The 11358-nt window shown below is 44.2% G+C and overlaps 3 protein-coding genes across 3 annotated transcripts; 1 reads left to right on the top strand and 2 right to left on the bottom strand.

The window, feature by feature from the left end:
* Positions 1–940: 940 nt before the first annotated feature.
* LOC120645410 (putative disease resistance protein RGA3) lies at positions 941–4315 on the bottom strand. The gene is made up of 4 exons (XM_039922195.1): positions 4241–4315; positions 2722–3271; positions 1077–2486; positions 941–966 (listed from the first exon to the last, which is right to left on the bottom strand). Exons 1-4 carry the CDS (start codon positions 4313–4315, stop codon positions 941–943), a joined length of 2061 nt encoding a protein of 686 aa, XP_039778129.1.
* Positions 4251–5471, bottom strand: LOC120646138 (putative disease resistance protein RGA4). The gene has a single exon (XM_039922844.1). It carries the CDS (start codon positions 5253–5255, stop codon positions 4329–4331), a length of 927 nt encoding a protein of 308 aa, XP_039778778.1. The 5' UTR covers positions 5256–5471; the 3' UTR covers positions 4251–4328.
* Positions 5472–7766: 2295 nt separating this feature from the next.
* On the top strand, positions 7767–9161 carry LOC120645409. Its single transcript, XM_039922194.1, has one exon. It carries the CDS (start codon positions 7767–7769, stop codon positions 9159–9161), a length of 1395 nt encoding a protein of 464 aa, XP_039778128.1.
* Positions 9162–11358: the final 2197 nt, after the last annotated feature.

Genomic DNA, 11358 nt, shown 5'->3' with positions numbered 1-11358 from the left:
AGAAACAACAGCAGTAAAGAGAGGAAGAAGATGTACATATGAGGCTGGCACTTGGGTCCTGTGTAATAGAGCTAAGCTCTTATGGTAGAACTTAGCAGGTCCTGTTAAAAAAAATTATTTAGTTACTACAGAATCTGTTGAGAGTCATGCGAATTATTGGAATATATCATGGGTTCTCTCATGTAAACACTAAAATGACTACAAAGATCAAATTATTTACTAGATCATCATGATTTACATATCAAAAGATGAATTAAATATCTTGCAGACAATCAAATAGACAGCAATTGGCTAACCACTAACCTTTTCCTGCTCCTAAATTAACATGTTATGTGGTTCCAATGTTTTTTTTTGCGAAAGGGAAGCTGTATTAAACAACAGTGCAGTACATCTCCCCATTTACAAATAGAACCCCAGAGAAAAGAAAAATTACAAGTGAGTCCCTAGAACTATGGTTCGTCTTCACATTTCACAAAAGAAGAGAAAGCAAAGCTCATACCTCCATACCACCGAGAATGGGAGCTTCAACGAAAAACGCTACACAACCACCGGATCCGAAGGAAAGAAGACAGAAGTGCCTCACAGCGGCCACCGTCACCGCCCACGCCAGCAACCTGGCAAAGGCTTGCAAAGCAGGGGGAAGAAAGGATTCGTTCCCCTTTCGCACCAAGAAGTCCCCATCCGAGTGCAAATTGAAAGAGACAAATTGACCTCATAGGCCGAGCTGCGAAGAAGACCTCGTCGGACCCGCCTCGGAGGAGCAAAAGCTTCACTGTCGAGACACCATCCCTGATGATGATGCCGGGGACGATGAAGAAGACCCTGTCCCGCTGTGGCCGCACCACCATGGGACAAATTATTTAGCACCCTAGACTAGAAACTTAACCCTAGGCCTAAACTGTACAGCACACGGGTGGATCCGGCTTCCTCTCCCTGTCATCTACTCTCTGCATTCCTGTGTTATTCCTGGGCAAAATGAAGACAAACGAATTCAGATTTGGTGAAAGAATCCATTTTATGCGACTTACAGCGATTTACAACTATAAAACCACAGCGTTGGTCGAAGATGAAATCACCTGTTGTGGACTCGCCCAAGTACGCGTCGAAGGAATACGGCTCCTTGGTATAGTAGATGTACCATTCCTCCTCTTCTCCGGTCTTATGCCCATATGCTTTTAGTTGCATGACGTGCTTGATCTTTCCCCACTCAGAGGATTCATCTTGTAATGCGATCAGTTTAAGCAAGCTTCGGCTGCAATCTACACGCAACTTCTTTAAGTTTGCCTCTCGTAAGTATTGTGGGAGTGCATCAGCAACCCAATCCCACCACTCTAGGCTCCGGAGGGATGGCAAACCGTCCAATTCCTTTAGTGCCCGGCAATTGCAAACTTCAATCCATTGCAAGCTTGGGTTGTTGCTGATCCTCTCTAGCCTTGGGTTGTCATATGACCAAAAGTTAACTAGTGAAGGGAAATTCTCGACAGAGATCAGCTGCTGGACATTTCTCAGGTCCAAATCTCTCAACCGGCAAGCATGGTGTGCAAGTCCTGCAGGAAGATGTTGCAGTTTACAGTTCCGGATCATAAGCTCCTGTAGAGCAGGCATCGCTGGGACGTGCTGCTTCCACTCCCACTCTGTCCATTCCGGCATGCCCACAAAACCAAGTTCTACCAGCTTGGCAAATGCAACACCAGCACCATGCAAGATATGATGAGGATGCCTCCTTTTGTTCTCTATTCCTTTTAGCAGTGGTGCCTCTTCCTGGCCATCCGATTCACCACCCAAGGAGGGGTGGAGGAAATCATGCCTAACAAACTGGACGGACGGAGCACGATGGACCCAAAAATAATTAAGAAAAGGGAGCTGGCCCAATCCATTAGGCAGTTGCGTGCAGCATGCGTAGTCATCCAGCTGCAACCGCCTTAAGCTTCCAAAGACTGACATGGTTCTCATCCACCACGGCAGCCCAAGTGCGAAGTAGCCTTTGATATCTAGTTCTTCTATGCAAGTAGGAGGGCAGAGATTAGCTAACACCTCCTCTATTCTCATGTGGTCCTCCTTGCTGATGTCATCTTCGACCTCCCCATTCTCTCCGAGCCTGCTGGTAAATATCAAATCTAGGACTGTCAAGTGATGTTTACTGCTAAGCATCGCTTTAGCAGCCATAGAACCAGAAGGTGCCTTCTCCAGAGCTATTATATCCAGTCGTTTGAGCTTTGACAGAGGTCCGAGTTCTTCTAAGCTGCACCAGCCATCTGCGCTACCATCGGAATGTGATGGAAACCCACCCATGAAGACCAAATCTTCTAGCTTTCCGAAGCCACGAGGAACTGAGGTGATTGCCGTACGTCTAAAGTTGAGTGACCTTTGTTTCCGCAGCTTTAACATACTGTTAGGGAGTTGAGTAATATTTGTGCACCCACAAAGGTCAAGGGCTTGTAGGAATTTTAGATCTCCTATGCCTTGGGGGATTGTGGATATGCTTGAGCCATAAAGACACAAGCATCTTAAATGTTTGAGACGGCAAAATATAGAGTCCGGCAGCTCAACTAGATACATTGTATAGATATAGTACTCTTAGGCCAGCAATATTGTTCTATAAATCCTTTGGCTCAACTGTGGTGCTTCCAAATAACATTAAAGTTCGAAGCGAGGCTTGGTTTTGCAAAGCATCCCACTCTATTGGCCTGCTTGAGATCGATAGGTGACGGAGTCTTGAAGTACCAATAGTTCTCCTGATATCCTGCCCCTCACTAATAAGTACTGTTTCATCTTTTGTTATATACTGAGCAAAGGACCGAACAACATCATGCAAGGTGCATGCTGAGTGATCATAGCTTCCTTTGACTGGCTCTAAGAGGTTCCTTGAAATCAATTCTTTGTAGTACTCAAACGCCACATCTTCTGGTGGTTTTGAGCTCAGTTTGTTTTGTATGTAACCTTCTGCGATCCAAAGCTGGGATATGACTCCACTTCTTATTAATTCATCTTTAGGGAAAAGGGAACAGAACAGAAAACATTGTTTCAAGTGTGAAGGCAATTCTTCATAGCTCAAATAGACTGCTTTGTTAATGTCATCATCCATTCCTTCCATCGACCATGTCACGTGGTTACTGACATCCACCCAAGCATCTCTGGTTCTACTAGTGTTGAGCAAAAGTCCTCCAAGCACCTTAACTGCTAATGGCAAGCCATCGCATCTTTCCACGATTCTGATCCCGGCATCCTTTAACCGACCAACGTCGGCTTCGTCACTCTCATTCAATACTACCTGTTGAAAAGAAAATGCAGCAGCACATGTGACGGAGAAATGTCAGAAATAAGATGTGCTAGTTGGGTTTTTTTTGGGCCAGTCTGGTTTCATGGAGAGTTTCATAACATTAAATATCATTAATTTTATTGACGTGGCAAGGAAAGAGAAGGATGTAGTTTCTTGGGATGTGAGAAGAGTTTTATCATCATGAAACTCATCTAGCACGGTTACCTAGTTTCCAGTCTAAGTATCTGTGTCCATGAAACTCCCACTGAGACTGGTCTTAGGTTACGACTGTAGTGTGTTGGACTCAAAGCTAATAAATAGAGGATAGAGCATTACCGGTGATTATCACACATAATGACGCTAAATACACAGTCTGAGTCTGACTACCTTTGTTTCTTATACCAACATATAAAAACCATTTAGAATAGCCTAGTCACGTAAATTTCAGACGCCGAACGCATCTTGCATGTCACTTGTATATAATAAGATACTAAGATAATAAAAGTTTAAAATAATAAAGTTAGACTATAGTAGACATCAGGGGTGAAGCCATACTCCTGATTCACCGATGTCAACATCTTTTTCTACTGGTGTCGTTAATCTTGGATACAGTACTTAGATAGTATTTTACACTATATTTTTTAAAATCCGTTGTTATCAGCTGACAACCGAGAACAAGTTGTAGCTCCGGCCCTGATAGATATCACGAATGGCTATCAGGATCAAATTACAGCTGCTATATATTAGGCACCACTATCACGGTTGATAAATTTCAATACAACATTATACGAAAGCTGTAGCAGTAACATTTATACCTTTAATTTCTACAATTACTACAAAGGCTATTGCAATGCAACTACTATTAACGCTATGACTCTAAGTCCAGAGGACCTCAATTTTTCTGTGTAACTTGTGATACGCGGCACACAATTGAATGCAAATCAACCTAAAACGATTAGTGCAATACTAGAAGTCACTGACCTGCTTCTTTAGCAAAGCCCAAGCATCTTGTGTTTCTAGCTTGTCAACCCGGTGGAGATACTGTGCTTTCATCATGCGGGCAACTCCATTATTTCTTGTGGTCACCAAAACTTTGACTGCCAGAAGCACCATCATTGAGCGCTACTCTAAGCAGCTCGTTCCACACCTTATCGCTCCACACATCATCCATCACCAACAAAAATTTCTTTTGCCGGACTACTTGCTTCAATGCATGCTCCAGCATAGCCTTGTCTTCTGCAAGGCCTCCATAATCCACCCCAAAAGCAGCTATAGCTCTACGAAGCAAAGCAATCTCGTTGACCTCCTTATTGATACTCAACCAAACCGTCTTGTCGAAACTTTCCACCAACATGGCATCGTTGAAAGCCATCCTGGCAAGAGTGGTCTTACCAATCCCACCAGCACCGGTGATAGCCGCAGCAACAGCTACATTATTATTGCTTCCACTTGATCCCTGATGAGGGCCCACCTTCTTGATAAGTAGGTCGATGAGCTTCCTCTTACTTTCCTCCACTTTCTCTCCAACAATGTCGGACTGAATGAAAGCCGGCCCAGTGTTGCGGTTGCCGTTAGAGGAAGGATCGTTGGCTTTGTTGGCATAATGACCTGATAAATTGATGGCTTGGGTAATGAATCCAAAGCGAGAGCTCCTCTTCTCAAGGTCCACTAACCGCTGGTTGACTGCCTGTATCTTCCTCCCTATCTCATGTGCAACGACGGGGTTGCGGAAGCAGAAGAACATCTTCGGAATGTCCCAGCACCCTGAAGTGGTTTTTGGAGCAGCAGCTGCTGACAAGGGATCTTCTCCGGCCTCCATGATCTGGCAGAGATCAAGGATATCATCAGCGTCGTACATGACATTCTTGAGCTCCCTCACCCACCGCTCCACAGCCGAGTCACGGATGCGCCTCCTCTCGGCATCTGCCAAGATGCTGCTCAGGTCGCCGAACGTCGTCTCGAGCTTGGTGATCTCTCCCGGCACTCCCAGGAGCATCTACACCTCCTCCTTCACCATGCCCGCCAGGATTTCCGGCCGCCAGCTTGGACGCGAAGGCGTCGAGCACCGCCGCCTTGACCAGGGGATAGAGTAGCGATGTCAAGATTAAGAAGGGCGCGGGGTTGCAAAATGGGTGCTTAATTCTACTCCGTGCTGCTCATGTGGTGCTTTGTAGATAAGAGCGTACGTGCTGATCGCTAGCTCTAGGTGAGTACTTGCAGTTCCCAGTTCCCACCAGCCCGTGCCCCACATTTATATCTAGTAGTACTGTATTGTGCTATAGCCTATGTGTCATCATTGTCCTTCTGCCGGACAGATGTGTCTTGCATTAGGCCAGCTACTCATCTCTCCAATAATTGTCATGGCTATGGACGATTAAATCAATGTACTGATCGTTTCGCTATTGTCACCCTTTACAATCTATTGCTGGTAAGTGCTGGTCTCTTCACTGGTCATTGGTCCATACGGGATGAGTATACAGGTGAGTCACAAGTCTACCAAGTCACCCACCATCAAGAGGAATAATATAATATATACTTTTTGATGGTGAAAATAGATAGGCACCAGGATATATGGAACCATCATGGCTCCACCTTTCTAAAAAAAGGTTATTAAAAATTGTTAGATGCTGCTAGGCCGGTCTCAGCGTGGGGTTTGACAAGGAGTTTTATGGATATTAAATGTTATGCCACATCAGCAAATTTGCTGATATGGCAGGGTAATTATGAGAAGAGGGGAGGGAGAGAAATTCTCAATTTTGATAACTGACCATGAAATCATTCACCCGAGACTGTGCCTTTGAAGACGGGGTAGCCACTTGCAAAGAACCGCAATAATAACTCAGATTCCCGTTACCTTTATTTTTGTGCTTTAAGATCCTTTTTAGGAGCACCGTCTCTTTGGTGTACTGGCGCTTTAAGTTGTTAATTGTGTCATGATGCAAGATCGGAAGCATTTTAATTACTTTCCTCAAAACTTTGGACAACGTCTAGACGCGTGCCTACAGACGTGTACCTCGTGTAACAGGGATGACGACGGAGACATTAACCTAATTAACCATCAACAACTGGCTTCATGCTGATGTTTTGCGTTTGCAGGCCAGAGCTAGTTTGCGAAGTTAAAGGGGGGCTAGAGGATGTTCGTTCGGAGTCTGCTCCAGTACAGTACACTCCGCCGACGAACGGAGTTCCCTTCCCTCTCCGCCGCCGCGCACGACGGCAGAGGACCATATTCCTATCCTTCAAGGGTAGGAGCACTTCCTGGGAGTTGACACAGTGGCATCCTAGACGTTTGCCGCGCGGCCAGCGTCCCTCTCGGTCGGCACGCACAGATGAGGTCAGACGCGTAGGCCAATTTTAATGGAAGTATTATGAGCATTAAATTTACTAACATGGTAGAAGAGAGAGAAGGAGTGTCATAGAATATGAGAGGAGTGTCATCACCATAACATTACTCTTCTGGCTCGGTTATCTAGTTTACAGTCTTGATAACTGTACGATGATACTGCCCACTGAGACTGACCTAACAACGGAGAACAACGGCTGTGTCTCATGTCCATCACCAGAAGCCAACAGTGTAGGATCCACTACTACAAAAATGATTTGTAGCAACACCTCGAATTTTTTTAGGAGCGGACCAAAAAGTCACCCGTTCCTACAAATAGTCGCGCACACTGTAGCAACTGAGCCGCCCCTAAAAGTGACATTTTCAGGGGCGGCTCAACCCCCCCCCCCCCCACCCGCCCCTGAAAATGTTATTTTTAGGGGCGGCACCCCCCACCCGCCCCTAAAAATGATCTCATTTTCAGGGGCGGCTGGGGGGGTGAGCCGCCCCTGAAAATGGCTATAAAAATCTGGGTGTTTTCCTCCTCTCGACCTCCCATTGTTTGGTCGGGAGAGGAGCTCCCCAAGATCAAAAAAAATGAGAAAAGAGGGGGGAAGGTTTTCAACTTAATTTCCTTGAAATTTGAGGCTTTGGGAGGTAAGTTGACGCCAATTCCTTGTCATTCCTATACTCTTTTGTTGGATTTATGGCTCAAATGGAGCTCTCTTTCTCTCTTTTTAGCTCTAGATCTCCATGGTGTGGTTTAGACTTTTGAAACACCATTTGCCTCAAACTTTTGGATGAAGTTGTGCTATTTTAGAGGGAGAACAAGATTATCTAATCATTTAGATTGGATCTACATGTTTTAGCCTCATTCCTTAGTAAATTAGTCACTAGATCTATGGAGGAGAGAGAAGAAGATTTCTTTCCCTATTTTTATACACATGCATGATAAAAAATATTCGCAAGATATTATGCTACAATAATAGGTTTGGTTTTCACTTTCTTATTTAGTACTATTAAAATTAGTTTATTTCAATATGTACACTTACAGATTAATCTATCTTCAATGTCATCTGTGATTATTATACTTGGAGGAAAGAATTTATATTTTTTTCTAATTATTTTTGTGAATAGTAGCTTGTTTTAATCCATTTAATTATTTGTTACTGTTCAAAGATGGACATGACGTGGATGTATCATGCAAAAAGGACAGACGCCTATTTTCGTGGAGAGCTTAACAAATTCATTCAAGTTGCTGAGAACCATGCAAGAAATGAGAAGACACAGCTGATGCATTGCCCATGCAATGACTGCAAGAATTTGAGAGTATTCAGCGACTCAACTACAATCAGATCGCATGTGATTGTGACAGGTTTTGTCAAGGACTACACGGTCTGGAAGAAACATGGCGATACGGATGCTCCACCTCAGGCAGATAATCCACTTGATGAAATCGTACAAGATGAGGATTTTAACAGATTGGTTCATTCTTATTTTTACGGTGGCGGAGATGATGACGGTGTCGACGACAATGATGATGATGCTGATTATGGTGGTGGTGGTATTGGTGGATCCCATGGTGATGACGTCGACTGTCCCATGGATGGTGATAGTAGTGATGATGAACTTAACGACGGTGATTTTCTCGGCCAGTTGTTGCGCCACACCAAAGCGGAGGTATTGGTTGCTAGTGCCCGGGGGTTAGCAAACTTTGAGACGGTGAAAAAATCAGCTGAGGAACTTATTTATGACCGCTCGAAGGGATGCCCGAAACACTGGACCGTGCTTCGTTTCATACTTGAGCTGCTGACTCTGAAGGCTAAGCATAGTTGGTCAGATGGTAGTTTCAATTATCTGCTGCGTATCTTGGCTTGGTTGCTTCCAAAGCCAAATAAAGTGCCAGCCAACACATACAGAGCAAATAAGCTTGTTAGCCCGTTCACCATGGGTGTGAAAAGAATCCATGCGTGTCCTAATCATTGTATATTGTATCGTGGGGACACTTTTAAAGACCTAAAGAAATGCCATGTATGTTCCGCAAGTTGGTACAAAAACAATGCTGGATACTATGGTGATGACAATCAAAATCCAACCAATGTGAATAAGGGGAAGGCCATCGTTGAGCCAGATGACACTACTTTAGGCATTTCTGAGAAGCAAAGCAGAATTCCCGCTATGGTTATGTGGTACCTCCCAGTTTCTGATTTCCTTAGGTGTTTATTCTCGAACCCAAAGGATGTTGAGCTGATACGATGGTGGGATTCAAATAAGCGCAAAAAGGGTGACGGAAAACTCCGACATCCAGCTGATGCTCGGCATTGGAAGGAATTCGATGGCAAGTACTATCTGGAATTTGGGAATGACCCAAGAAATGTTTGGTTCGCGCTGAGTACGGATGGAATGAATCCGTTTGGTGAAAGAAGTAGCACCCACAGCACATGGCCAGTGATACTGACGATGTACAACCTGCCTACATGGTTGTGCCAGAAGAGGAAGTATCTTTTATTAACCGTGCTTATACACGGCCCCAAGCATCTTGGCATCGATATAGATGTTTTTCTTGAGCCTCTGATGTAAGAGATGGAAACTTTATGGAAGGAGGGTATCGATATATATGATGGTTTCGCACGGCAGCCCTTTAATCTTAGAGCTATTATATTCATCACCATCCATGATTATCAGTCATTGTTTGTCCTGTCAGGACAGATCAAAGGTAGGACAGGATGCACAGTGTGCGTGGATGGCACCGTATCGTCTTTCCTTGAGGGTTCTCGGAAGGTAGTTTACCTTGAATACAGACGCTTCTTGGTTGAAGGGCATAGATACTGAAGTAAGAAGTTCTATAATCATTTTGATGGAAACCCTGAATTTCGTTCTACTCCAGAACGATGAGACGGGCATTATGTTTTCAATATGGTCCAAAAGGTCCAGGTCATTTATGGGAAGAAGAAGGAAGATGGGAAGAAGAGAAAGAGAGATAAGGCACCTATCGAAGGCGTACCATTCAAGAAACAGTCCATCTTCTATAACTACTTGCCGTATTGGGCAGATCTTGAGGTCTGCCATGCAATTGATGGTATGCACCTCAAGAAGAATGTGTTTGGTAACACAATTGGGCTCCTCCTGGAGACATCTGCCAAAACAAAGGATACGTACAAGTCCCGACAAGACTTGGTAGCCATGAAGATAAGAAAAGATCTTCACCCTATTGAGAAAGGGAATGGTATATACGAACTTCCCCCAGCTAGCTACAACTTGACACGTGATGAGAAGAAGGCAATGTGCGAGAGCTTAAGAGGGATTAGAGTCCCAAGTCGTTTCACGTCCAACATAAGAAAACTAGTGTCAATGAAAGATTTGTCACTATGCGGCGATAACTGTCATGATTGTCATGTGTTGCTAACGTTGTTCCTCCCGATTGCAATCAGAGTAATCAAGCCAGTGTATGTAAAGATGGTAATCACTTGGTTGTGTTACTTCTTCAATAGGATTTCACAAAAGGTGATAGATGAAGACGAGTTGCAGGATCTCAAAGAATTCATTGCAAAAACTATGGCGCAGCTCGAGATGTGCTTCCCTCCGAGGTTTTTTGACATAACCGAACACCTAATGATTCACATGGTCGACTAGATACGGGCACTTGGTCCACTTTACCTTCATGAAATGTGGACGTATGAGCGTTTTATGTCCGTCCTCAACCGATACGTACTGAATCGTGCTCATCCTGAGGGGTCCGTGATAGAGGGATACAGTACCGAGGAAGTCATCGAGTCTTGCCTAGGTTACCTAAAGGATAACGTGTCCCTTAGTTTGCCAATTCCACGTTTTTTGTGGAGGTTGGAAGGTGTGGGCACGGTTGGGAGAAAAATCTTCATCGACAAAGATTTCAATGGTGTGCAACAAGCACATTATAGCATCTTGCAGCACCTCACGATAATGACACCTTTAGTCAATCAATACTTGAGAATGATTCGTGCAGAAAGTAATGGTCACTCGGCTGATTGGATCATGAGAGAACACAAGCGTCGACTGACTGCATGGTTGAAGGACCTGCATCTACCAGATGGGGAGTCCGTGGAGGAACAAACAATCAAAAGATTAGCAGCGGGTCCATCTAGCCAGGTCACATCATGGCAAGGGTACGATATTAATGGATATCTATTCTATACTGCTGTCAAGGACAAGAAGACCGTGTCCCAGAACAGTGGTGTTCGTATTGTAGCCTTAGATGAGAGAACAAGACAAAATACAACATATTTTGGTGTCATAGAAGATATATGGGAAGTGCACTATAGTTCCAATATACAAATCTCGGTCTTTCGGTGTCGTTGGGTCAAACATCCGAAAGGTGTTGAGGTGGATGGATATGGACTCACGGTTGTAGACCTCAACAATATTGGATATAAAGATGACCAATGGGTACTTGCTTCACAAGTCGCACAGGTACTCTACGTAGCTGATCCCGCAAAGAAGACAAAACATGTTGTCATCCCTGGAAAACAAGATATCATAGGAGTTGAGGGAATCGATGATGTGGAAGAATACAATTAGTGTGATCAAGTGAACCTCTTCACAGACCTTCCACAGAAGATTAAAATTACAGAAGTGGGCATCAGAAAAGATGAGACGCCTTGGGTGCGCAAAGATGGTGAATCGAGAATTGTTACCGCTAAAATATATCGTGCATTCATGTATTAATGTGCGAAAGTGATTGTAATATGTTTATGATAATACAATTGTTCAAACATTAGCCTAATTTTGTACTAGATTTTGA

Source organism: Panicum virgatum, chromosome 8K, assembly GCF_016808335.1.
Source record: "Panicum virgatum strain AP13 chromosome 8K, P.virgatum_v5, whole genome shotgun sequence".
Taxonomy (NCBI): Eukaryota; Viridiplantae; Streptophyta; class Magnoliopsida; order Poales; family Poaceae; genus Panicum; species Panicum virgatum.
Note: the sequence above shows the minus strand (reverse complement) of the source record. Positions and strands in the feature narration are given on the sequence as shown.

Bases quoted from the DNA above. Each gene is read 5' to 3' on its own strand.
- LOC120645410 (XM_039922195.1), bottom strand. From the start codon at position 4,315: ATGATGAAAGCACAGTATCTCCACCGGGTTGACAAGCTAGAAACACAA. The intron at 3,272-4,240 runs GTCAGTGACTTC...TCTTTTCAACAG, and splicing joins GGGCTTTGCTAAAGAAGCAG to GTAGTATTGAATGAGAGTGA. The intron at 967-1,076 runs GTGATTTCATCT...CATTTTGCCCAG, and splicing joins CTTGGGCGAGTCCACAACAG to GAATAACACAGGAATGCAGA.
- LOC120646138 (XM_039922844.1), bottom strand. From the start codon at position 5,255: ATGCTCCTGGGAGTGCCGGGAGAGATCACCAAGCTCGAGACGACGTTC.
- LOC120645409 (XM_039922194.1), top strand. From the start codon at position 7,767: ATGACGTGGATGTATCATGCAAAAAGGACAGACGCCTATTTTCGTGGA.